This window comes from Erpetoichthys calabaricus, chromosome 13, assembly GCF_900747795.2.
Source record: "Erpetoichthys calabaricus chromosome 13, fErpCal1.3, whole genome shotgun sequence".
Taxonomy (NCBI): Eukaryota; Metazoa; Chordata; class Cladistia; order Polypteriformes; family Polypteridae; genus Erpetoichthys; species Erpetoichthys calabaricus.
The window spans coordinates 31,292,855-31,305,524 of record NC_041406.2 but is presented as its reverse complement, the minus strand read 5'-3'; the positions used below and the strand labels follow the sequence as shown (position 1 = coordinate 31,305,524).

At 37.4% G+C, this 12,670-nt stretch overlaps 1 protein-coding gene across 3 annotated transcripts in view; it reads right to left on the bottom strand.

The window, feature by feature from the left end:
- dennd3a (DENN/MADD domain containing 3a) overlaps positions 1 to 12,670 on the bottom strand; it is a 127,730-nt gene that overhangs the window by 22,814 nt on the left and 92,246 nt on the right. For all 3 annotated transcript variants that reach the window (XM_028818083.2, XM_028818085.2, XM_028818084.2), the window contains 3 exons: positions 11,232 to 11,491; positions 10,603 to 10,773; positions 7,459 to 7,588 (listed from right to left, as the gene is read on the bottom strand). In XM_028818083.2, coding sequence (XP_028673916.2) covers positions 7,459 to 7,588; positions 10,603 to 10,773; positions 11,232 to 11,491 — 561 coding nt within the window. The remainder of the gene's footprint in view (positions 1 to 7,458; positions 7,589 to 10,602; positions 10,774 to 11,231; positions 11,492 to 12,670) is intronic.

Here is a 12,670-nt window from a genome sequence, read left to right as displayed (position 1 = left end):
AAACTGGTACTACAAGTCACTGCTGCCTCCACAAGCCTGCACTGCTGACACCTGGCACAATGGATTTGCACCATGTCTGCTCCACCTGTTAGCATGAAGCTTGGGGAACTGGGGTTAAACAGATAATGTCTTTCTGTGTAGTGCTTGTGTTCCTTATCCCACTGAAGTACCAGATTTGTTCTTTGATACACCTCTTTGGCGGTGATGTGCATGTTCATTCACTTCACTGATTTGACTCTTTTGAACTACCCAATTAAATTAGTATGTTCCTTTGATTTGTTTGATTAATCAATAATAAAAAAAAACCTTTTGGGCTTTATTAAAAATATATCATTTATATTTATTAAGTTATATACAGTATTATACACGCTGATAATTCATATCATATAGTAATATTAACCTCTTTGTGTACGAAGCATGACAATATAGTGAAAACATAATTAAAATAAGACCCTAAGTTTGAGAATCATAAGTGAACAAGTATTGTGGGACTCGTATAATGAACCAGTGATTCACATCATGAATAAAATGAACAAGAATCATGTGATTCATTCTCAGATAACGATTCAGTGATTCACTTTGTGAATCAAAAGAATGAGAATCTTGTAACTCTTTCTCTGGTAACGGTTCACTTTGGTAATACAATGTGCAAGAATCGTGTCACTCGTTCTTGGGTAATGATTCCATTTGAACTAGTGCATGATATATGTTTAGTGCATTCAATGAGCTATAGAAAGTGTATGGTAAAGTAAAGCTGAAAACAAAATAATTTTTAGAAATTAGAATCATATTGGGCGGCACAGTGGCGCAGTGGGTAGTGCTGCTGCCTCGCAGTTGGGAGACCTGGGGACCTGGGTTCGCTTCCTGGGTCCTCCCTGCGTGGAGTTTGCATGTTCTCCCCGTGTCTGCGTGGGTTTCCTCCGGGCGCTCCGGTTTCCTCCCACAGTCCAAAGACATGCAGGTTAGGTGGATTGGCGATTCTAAATTGGCCTTGGTGTGTGGGTGTGTGTGTGTGTCCTGTGGTGGGTTGGCACCCTGCCCGGGATTGGTTCCTTCCTTGTGCCCTGTGTTGGCTGGGATTGGCTCCAGCAGACCCTCGTGACCCTGTGTTCGGATTCAGCGGGTTGGAAAATGGATGGATGGATGGATGGATAGAATCATATTTCTATAAGGTTGAATTTTGTAAGACTAATTTACTGAATGTACAAGGGGCATAAATGTATTAGTTTAATATATGTTTAAAACAATTTCAATAATGAATTCTACAAAGCAAACAATGAAAACATTTTAATATAAATGTGTTGTTATTGTATTTCACTTGTATGATGAACAAGAGAATGATCAATGAGAGTTCTCACTCGCCAATTCTTTTCTAACTAGAAAGAATCGGTAAGTGAACAAGAATCATGAATACGACAGAAAGTACTTGCAAATGCGTTTTAAACATCTAAACAAAAAAGCCTGACTGCACCACTGCCCCAGACCGACAGCATCAAGCATTCTCTTTAGCACTCTTGTGAGCTCGAATGTATTGAATTGTTGAAAAAGAACAAATTGTTCATGAATTAGCCATCACTAATCTTCTGTTATCTGACTGACTATAGCCCACACAGCTTACAAGTTGTGTCAGCGTCTCTCTTTTTGTAATATAATATATGTAAGCTACACACCCGTTGATGACAAACCCTTGGAACAGTCAAGCAGGATCTTTCTGCACGCTTGGCAGTGTGTGTTCACACTTAAACATTTAGTTTTGGTGACTATCTTTCTAAATCAAATACATGTGGCCTGTTGGTACCGTTCTACTTGCAATAAACAGCATTGTCAATTTAAGAGAGGCTAATGCATAATAACATTTTAATTTGACAAAATGGTATCTTTAAATGTGCCCAAGCTTCTAAATGGGATGTGCACTTTACATAAATAAATTAAATGAGTTTAATACAATGAATATACTCATCAGAAAAATGAAAACAGATAAAATAGCAAGCAATCTATGGGAATTAAACTGACTTTCAACACCAATTGTGTTTTGTTCATTCATTTACATTCTTTAATTTTTTAACTGTATTTTTTTTTCTTATGCAACAGCAGAGTGCTGACCAATCAATCAATACTGGCATTTTCATTGCTTTCTATAAAAAAGCATTAGTGTACAGGTGTATAACTCATTTGAAAATAGAAATAATGCATGTACAGTGATCCCTCACTATATCGCGCTTCGTCTTTCGCGGCTTCACTCCATCGCGGATTTTAAATGTAAGCATATGTGAATATATATCGCGGATTTTTCACTGCTTCACGGATGTCTGCGGTCTACAGTACGTGTGCGTCCTCAGTTGATTTGTCCATTTGAATTCAAACAAGGGACGCTATTGGCTGAGAAGCTACCCAATCAGAGCCTTCGGTTAAGTTCCTGTGTGCTGCTGATTGGCTCAGCGACGGAGTGCTGCATTAACCAGGAAGTCTAATCTCACTCATTCAGCATTAACGCACGTTACTGCTACTGCTGCAGGAGCCGTGTCCAAGCGCCAACAGAAGATGCAAATGATTGCAGAAAAGGTAAAAGTTTTGGATATGTTGAAGGAAGGAAACAGCTACCCCGCTGCAGGACACCATTACAGCATCAATGATTCCATGATTCTTTTTATTTAAAAAGGAGGAAAAGCATATAAGATCTACGGCCGCAGTGTCCTTTAACCAGGGTGCAAAACGAGTTGCAAGTGGACGTGATAAGGCAGTAGTCTGGATGGAATCTGCTTTAGGGATTTGGATTGAAGAGTGATGGAAGAAGAACAACGGCGGTGCTAAACAGTCGCCTGAAGAGGCTCCTTTAGAAGAGCTGTAACGCTATCCTTTGTAGTGCAGTAAAATGAATCTCATCGTTATCGGACAAGTCGTCGTGTCATTGTTGGTGAGTAACCATAATTAATTATTTACGTACAGTACTTATTACATGTACATAGTTTAGTGTCACTGTACACACATTTTACTGTATACAATTTTTCTTGCATTGTACGTATTTATTGCTGGTGGCCTGTCTGTCGTAATGGCTGTAACATATGTGATATCGGAGACACTCGATATGTTTAAAAGAATATTTAGGTTTTACTGTATGTACAAACTGTGTTTACATAGATAATTTCAATGAATCTTACCTAATATCTAAGAGAATACAAAGGGTTTATGCTGTATAATTGTGCATGAAATGTTTATAATAGTGTGGGAGAATTTATAAGGGCTTAAAATATATAAAAATAACCATAAAAACATATGGTTTCTACTTCGCGGATTTTCTTATTTCGCAGGTGGCTCTGGAACGCAACCCCCACGATGGAGGAGGGATTACTGTATTATAAAGTTGTGGAATGTGCTTTCAGAAAGCTTTCTGTGAAAAGAAGATGCCCTTGTAATCAGAAATGCGACTGGTCATTACAGACAGTTTAGTTCTCCATTACCATGTCTCCCTGCACTCTGAATCTAGCAGCACAAATCTGCTTCCACCAGCAACAAGCGAGAATGCAAAATTGAGAAGGGTGCCACCTGAGTGAATTTCTCTCCAGTGACAATTATGTATAAGATAACCATACAATAGCATTCAAGTAGAGGAAATGAGTAGTAATGCTTATATTCTTAAACATTAGAAGATGTGCAATTAATTCAGACTCATCCTGGATTTTACTGATTTTATTACATACCACTGATTGCTCAAGCTTGATGGATTGCCTACAATTTGCCTCTTTTTAAGATTATTTGCTTTTGAGCCTGGAACTGTTCTGATCTGACCTTGGATAAGCCTATGAAATTCTCCCCAAGATATACATATGACTTTTTATGTATGAGATGCAACAAGTATTGTATTTTCATCTACCCTAAGTTCTTGTCTATAAGCCGCGGCTTATCTAAGGAAAAAAGTTGTGAAAATGAAAAAATAGAATATCGGCTTATACATAAGTCCGGCTTATACATCCATCGCGGGGGTTGCGTTCCAGAGCCACCCGCGAAATAAGAAAATCCGTGAAGTAGAAACCATATGTTTATATGATTATTTTTATATTGTCATGCTTGGGTCACAGATTTGCGCAGAAACACAGGAGGTTGTAGAGAGACAGGAACGTTATTCAAACACTGCAAACAAACATTTGTCTCTTTTTCAAAAGTTTAAACTGTGCTCCATGACAAGACAGAGATGACAGTTCTGTCTCACAATTAAAAGAATGCAAACATATCTTCCTCTTCAAAGGTGTGAGTGTGTCAGGAGCACAGAATGTCACATAGATAGAGAAAACAATCTCTAGCAAATAAATCAGTGGTGCTGTTTGGCTTTTAAGTATGCGAAGCACCGCGGCACAAAGCTGTTGAAGGTGGCAGCTCACACCCCCTCCGTCAGGAGCAGACAAAGAGAGAGAGACAGAGTTTGTTTTTCAGTCAAAAATCAATACGTGCCCTTCGAGCTTTTAAGTATGCGAAGCACTGTGCAGCATGTCGTTTCAGGAATCAGCTTTACAAAAGATAGCAACGTGAAGATAATCTTTCAGCATTTTTAGACGAGCGTCCCTATCGTCTAGGTGTGCGAACAGCCCCCCTGCTCAATCCCCATACGTCAGGATCACAGATAGTCAGCGCAAGAGTGAGAGAAAAGTAAGCGGGGTAGCTTCTCAGCCATCTGTCAATAACGTCCCTTGTATGAAATCAACTGGGCAAACCAACTGAGGAAGCATGAACCAGAAATTAAAAGACCCATTGTCCGCAGAAATCCGCGAACCAGCAAAAAATTCGCGATATATATTTAAATATGCTTACATATAAAATCACAATTTAAATGGCCGCTACGCGCGCGTGTTGACTCGGCGACGCCCAGAGCAGAAAGAATGCGCTGCGGCCGCTCCAACCGCGCCATGTGGGGAGTGAGAGAGACGCCAATATCTCACACTCTCTCCCCCCTTAAAGAAATTAAATGGGTGCGAGTGAGACCACTGACCTCCCTCCCTTCTATTAGTTATAGATTATAGTACGTTCGGCTTATCCATGAGTCCGGCTTATCTATGATACGATTTTATTTTAAAAATTCGTATGATTTTTGGTCTCCGGCTTATACATGAGTCCGGCTTATAGACAAGAACCTAGGGTATTTAAAATCAAGAGTACAGTAAATTCATCACCAGTACTAATGTGAATAGTAAAGACATTGGTTATTGCCAAAATCTGTTTGTGTGTAAGAGCTGAGAACTAATGAGTGTTCACCCAGAAGTACAATACATACAATGTAGTTACAAGGAATGACAGAAAATGGGTGTTTTGGATCGCGCAGACAGAAGAGAAGTTCATCTGTCCATTGTCTCCTGTTTGTTGTGTCAAGATGAAAAGGAAAAAGAAAGGTCTGACGATGTGGCTGACCTCACTATGCTTGGAAAACATTCATACAGGCAAAGGCATTGTCAACAAGCACATTAATTGGCTGTCAGAATACGGAAAGCTTGTGATACTATGGAAATTTGAAACTGTGCTGTAATGTCATCATAGAGTCATGGCAAATTGTTATCTCCTGTGATTACTAGTCATGGAATCCAACATTCTTAAGATGATGAAATGCAGCAACTGCAGCCATTAAGCAGAAATCGTGTAATGTGCTGCCGGCTTTACTTGCAGGGAGTGACGCCTATTTACTAAGGCTCTGGACTTTAAACCATATGATTCCTGGTTAGGTCCACATAACTAACTAATGTGTGCCTTCAGCCACTTAACCTAACATAGCATCATATATATATATTCACACACAGTAGAACCTTGGATTGTGAGCATAATTCATTCCGGAAACAGGCTTGTAATCCAAAGCACTCATATATCAAAGCAAATTTCCCCATAAGAAATAATGGAAACTCAGATGATTCGTTCCACAACCCAAAACTATTCATATAAAAATGATTAATACAAAATATAAAGTAAAAATACATAAAACAAATTAACCTGCACTTTACCTTTGAAAAGAATCATGGCTGGTGTGAGTGAGTTTCTAAACTCTTTTGGGATTCCACCCAACAGGACGACACGCGGAAGAACGTCCCAAAGCAACCGCAGGCTCCCAACGCTGTAGCAGTTTGCCGTAAAAGTAAATCCCAAAAGATTGCTGTCAAGCTATAAGCGCCTGCCGTTGATGGGTGATACAAGGAAAATTATAAATGCAGGGCACAGTATTACTTAGCCACTAACCTGGTCATGACCCTGCCTGACTGCTGTGTCTGTGTATATAAGAGTGGCAGATCCCGCTACAATAAATAACCGCGCTGTTCCTGTTTCAAGCTGAATAAAGCTGGTGTTGCTAAAGTACTGAGACTCAGCCTCGTGTTTTGGGGTGCAAGACAGGGACTCACACGTTACAACACACACACGTGGTCACCATGCTATAGTAAACAGTATACGCTCGTACAGATGTTGACTATATGAGTGAGGGATGCCGACTGATCCCGAGAATGGGAGACGATTACCTACAATCCACCAGCAAGAGAGACAGAGGAACCATCAGCTTAGTTGTGACCACGTGACGCTCGGCAGACAAAGCATATATGGACTACTCATATTGCAAGACCTTTATCAAGTCAAAATTTATTAAAAATTTTTGCTTGTCTTGCCAAACACTCGCAGACCAAATTACTCGTAATCCAAAGTTCCACTGTATAAGGAAAGCACTTTGGCCAAGGCTATGTCCACACTACTATATTTTGTTTAAAAATGTAGACATTAGTCTGTTTTTGCCTTTTGTCCAAACTACCCTAGGGTTGTTAACATTTGTAAATGCTCTCCTAAGCCATACATTTCTAAAAACACTGTCTACGGATTGCAAAGGATGGGTGAAAGCAAAGTGTTTTGAAAATGCAGATTCTAACTACACTCTGATTTGTTTGTGCTTATTAGGTAGCCATTCCGTGATTGCATCCTGCTCATTACAACATCTCATACCCTAAGTGATCACCTTTCTCAGAAGAAAACCATATTCCAACATAAAGGACACAGAGGATTTGCTTTTCCATGGCTCTTGTGATCCTGCTTTTAAATTGAGTGTTTTTTATAGTTTGAACGTTGTATACATGCACAAAAGGCACATAATTTACAGGTTGCTACAGTTTTACAATAAATCCCGAGGCTGGAAGCGTTACCAACTTTTCAAGGACTTTTTGAGCTTATGTCTAGCATTAGAGAATGGCAATTTAATATGCATTTTCAATCATTTTAGTGTGAATGGAGATACTTTCATAAACAACAGTTGTTTAAAAATGATGCTTTTTTAATGAAAATGTAGTAATGTGGACATAGTCTAAATTATGACTAAACAAAGATGTTTTAAACTTTGCAGTTCCTTTGATTTTTCAGCACCACAAAACTTAAAAGAAATCACTCCTTTGACAACGGTTCTAATACATTAGTGCCACTTGTTTTGAAATTAAAGAAATACTTGCGTACCTTCAAGTTTCATTCTGTCAAAGTATGCTAGCTTAGAGGCCGCATAAATGGCCTTCTGAGACTGCAGACAACCAACTACTGCATCCATAAGCAGGGCATTTGTCAAGGCTTGCTGCATATACTGAGGATCCTGTCAAAGTAAATATTGTATACATTATAGACATAAAGAAACATACAATTTAAAATCATGCATTTCTACAAAAATTTAGAGTGAGTGATAAAGCCAGTTTTAGCAAATTAAAAACAAAAAAAACACCAAAGAACAAAATCACAGAAATGGCAAGTTTAAATTAAAGACCACATGCTATCACTTCAGAATGAGAATTTATCAATTTAGTGCAAAGATCAAAATAAAAAAAATTATTTAAAAACTAAAACACAATAACATTTATTTCAGAAGTCTAGTACTTTGGACTGGTACATGCTGTGATGCCCGGGTTCCAGCAGCCTTGGCATTTTTCGGAATTTTCATGATTGCCATGACTGGGATTAATTAGTGCAATGAGGACTCACAACAAGAAGACTGGTGGAACAAAAGTGCTCAGTGCAGTTTATTCACATAAACAAGGCAACATCAAACAGGTGCAAGTGAAGGTTAAACTGGTTAATAAATATGTTCCATGGAGAAGTTAAAATCCAAAATCATACAGAAAGAAATCAAATTTCCTGGGCCAGGTTCACTGGGTATGATTTACAACTTCAAGAGTAAACTAATTGTTTTATGTATTTTAATAATGAAACTGAGCAATACATGGAGAATTACGTGGGAAATCATTCTCAGTAATTCCCATTACTGTTAAAATAGTAATGGTCTTGGAGACAAATTTTAAGTTTACTTTTTAGATGCATATTTTATTATACCTACTTAACTTTTATCGACATTTATCTAACTCCATATTTATTTTTCTAGTATTAAAATGTAGTTTCAGTTAATTTGTTTTGGTTTCAATGGATGTATTTTTCATATTTTCGATTCTTGTTTTCTTTTTTTCACACCTCCGTGCCCCCCTTTTTGTTACTTCACGCCCCCCTAGGGGGGCCCACTCCACCGTTTGAGAACCACTGCAGTAGTATATGAATTACCCTAGCTTAATAATGCTAATTACTACATAAACCTTAGGCTAAAGTAACTTAACATTACATAAGCATAAACCTTACCTAAAAGTTTATAATGTCTCACTGTGACTGTGAGTGGTCTTTTTTATTTTTATTCAAGTTACTTTTCTTTCTTTTTAATTAATTTGGTATGTATTTGAGAGGAGATTGTTGTTTGTTATAATAGTATTTATTTTTTGAGCTTCTGTAAAACGCCAAACACAGTGTTTGCTATCTATCTATCTATCTATCTATCTATCTATCTATCTATCTATCTATCTATCTATCTATCTATCTATCTATCTATCTATCTATCTATCTATCTATCTATCTATCTATCTATCTATCTATCTATCTATCTATCTATCTAATTGTTTTGCCTCAGATATCAAATGAACTTCAAGCTTGTTGCATATCCATCAGAGACTTTTAGCCTACATTTTGCACATTTTCTCTGCCTTCATTTAAATACTGGCATACTAAGGAGTTTGGACTGAATCTTCAGTCTTCTCAAGTCATAACGTGGAAGTTGAGGTCAAGAAGAAGTCATTGCTGTTCAAGTCCAAGTCTTTTCTGATTTTGTTAGGTCGAGTCTGAATTCATCAAATTTCTGAGTTGAGTCAGACTTAAGGACATTCATGTGACTTGAGTCCATATCCCTGACGCCAAGTGTGACATCATCAAACACGCACCATCATTGTATTGCTTGTCATTTTTTTAGAACATCGGAATAATCTAGACGAGAACAGGCCATTCAGCCCAGCAAAGCTCACCAATCCTATACACTTAATTCTTCCAAAATAACATCGTCTAGATTTGAAAGTGCCTAAAGTCCTACTGTCTTTCACACTACTTGGTGTCTATGGCTCTCTGTGTATAGAAAAACTTCCTAATGTTTGTGTGAAATTTCCCCTTAACAAGTTTCCAACCATGTCCCTGTGTTCTTGATGAACTCATTTTAAAATAACAGTCTCGATTCACTGGACTAATTCCCTTCATAATTTTAAACACTTCAGATCACGTCTCCTCTTAATCTTCTTTTGCTTAAACTGTAAAGGCTCAACTCTTTTAATCTTTCCTCATAATTCAACCCCTGTAGCCCTGGAATCAGCCTAGCTGCTCTTCTCTGGACCTTTTCTAGCGCTGCTGTGTCCTTTTTATAGCCCAAACTGCACACAGGACTCCAGAGGAGGCCTCACCAGTGTGTTATAAAGGTTGAGTATAACTCCTTTGGACTTGTACTCTACACATCGTACAATGTAACCTAACATTCTTAATGGCCTCTGAACACGTTCATTCCAGCTGGGTTGCAGCTTCTTCCTCAATGTCCTTCTATTCTGGCCAGCTGACTGGGCAAAGACTCACTCTCCATCCCAGTCGGTATGCCAGTCCATTCACCTTCGCATCTGCACAGTATCAAAGTCGGGGCATAGGCAGGAAAATAAACCAAAGTGTATAACTTTCATTGAATAAGTTTGACATTTATCAATTAATGCTCCTGTTATTTTACAGGCTGAACCAGCTCCATTTCATATTTGCTACTTAAACCCTGTTAGTTATATTCCCATGCTCCCCCTGATATGTCAGCACTGTATTTTTATTTATTTATAATATACAGGGTGAGTCAAAATTATATTAACCCTAATGGTACTGCTATGTATATATTTATATATAATTTTTGTGGACAATTTATTTGCCACATATGGTACAGATGTTGAACATCTTGGAGAACAGGGTGAGACATTCCTGTAAATCACCTTACACAAATAAAGTATGTTTTGTGAATAAATTGCTTCCGCCATTCAAATGTTAACATAATTTTGACTCATCCTGTATATTTGATGTTGTATATTATTGTAATATTGTCCTGTAAAGTATCTTGTGATGATGCATGTTGTTAACGGCTTGATATAAAATAACTGATTTAGTAAATAATTATAGGTTTATATGGATGGATGGATAATTTTAATTTCCTCCTTTGTTAATGCTGTGCATCTTTTATAGTAGGTAATAAAATAAATTCCATCTTTTTTAGGCGCAGTCACTGACCTTGTGTTCATCAGCCATTTTCCTCCCAGCCCACATTTCTTTCACCATCAGATGCCAAAGATCACATTCTGACTTCAGGTTGGCCTCAAATGTTTCTTTTCTTAAAGTTGTTTTTATTTTAAGGGAAGGGATTCGTAGCAACAGAAAAGCTGCAGAGGAAATTTTTAGTTCCTAAATTAAATATGAAGGGAAAAAAAGATGCCGTTATATACATTCTTAGTGGGAGAATAGTCATAATATAGACTAAAATGAACTTCATCTTGAATGAAATGTTATGATATAACCCCAGAAACAAATGGTGAAAATTCACAACACATTAGTTTTAAGTCCTGTAATCATTTTTATGAATGTTTAAGCCAATCTTACTGAGTAAGCAAACATAACTTGTAAGAACAGTATTGCAGTCATTGTGTGTAATAATCATCCATCTGAAGAAATTGGCCTCTTCAGTTCATTTGTGAAGAGGACATAAGGCAAGCTACACAATCTCATGTTGATGAAACCACAAACTGATATTGTTCAGATACCATATTCAACAAAGCACTACTACATTTGCTGTAAATTTTAACAAAAGTCTTAAACTGTAAAGTATATATTTGTAACAGTGCATTATTAAATAAAAGCTTTACCTCTATATCTCTGAATTTTGTAATTTCAATATAACCAGGCCTTCCCTCTGTTAGTAAAAACAAACGTTTCTGTGTCATCGCTATTTTTCCAACACCATAACTTGTCTTCACAGAACAAGAAAGCTTATAGACACACTCATTATTATCCAAGTGATCAATCACATCTACTGGAAGATGGACATCTTGAGCTTCTGCTTCTGATTCTTTCCAAAATGTATAAAATGTCTTAAATGTCTCTGGGTCAATCTGCTTCTGTTGCCCTAAGGAAAAATTAAAGTATAATAATAGTAGAATAATTTGATAATTACACAAGATGCTCCAACAGTAAAAGACTTCAGTTTCAGAGAAAAAAATAGAAAACAAAAATGTTAATTTTCATAGAAACATTTATGAAAAAAAATTATTTTTGCAAATCTTGACAATAATTACTTTAGAATAAATCTACGCATTGTAATGGCGGGGTACAAATGCACAGTAGTTAGCACAAGTGCTCACAGCTCCACTGTCTATTTGGAGTTTGCACATCCTTCCTGCATCCATGAGGGGTTTCTCCACGTACTCGGCCTTCATCCATATCCAAAAGGTGAGCTTGTTAGGTTAGGCGCTGTCTCCAAATTAGCCCATTGTGAGTATGGGAATGGTTACTCATCAAATATGAAAAGCATTGATCAAGCAGATTTGCAATCTTGAATTTAAAGTATCATGAAAGGTTATCCTAAAGCAAGCAAAGGAGACAGTCATGCACCATGGCTCTTATTTATCAATCGTGTGTAAAATGACTTTTGCTTTATATATGCAATTACCAAGTAAATCAATGCACACAATTGCTGGATATGAGGCTTGAATAGATTTTAGTTTCATTAGATTAAATAGATCACATGAGAAACAACAGCATTGAAGGTCACGTCTGCATATTCCAAAATGACAAAGAGCTAATTAGAAGCGTGGAATTCAACTGCTAGACCAAAATTGTTAAATCTAGTCACTTTAAGAAGTTAAGTTTACCAATATATTCCCAGAGTAAAAACAGAAGGCACAAGGAAGTGAAAGGGGCTAAGCAGACCAATTATTAAGGATATGCCATGGCAGCAAAAGAAAACCCTTAGAAACAAACAGTGCAGACATTGGCAACAACTTATAACATTAAAAAAAACAGAAACGGTACTGTGTTGGCCTTTAACTTTGATCCGCTGACAGAACATCAAGAACACCTAAGTGGAATACGGCACAATCCTGTGAACAGAACAGGGGTATAAACACTGCAAAACGCCTGGGCGCCTTTTCAAATAAATTACTTTGATTTACTGGTGGCTAAGATTTGTACAAGCTAGAAAATTGTGACAGCCTGAGTAATCAAAGAATCCCCAAATGCATGTCTCATTTTACTCAAGTCACGTCTTAGGCAATATATTTGCTGAGGCACAAACTAGAACAAGACA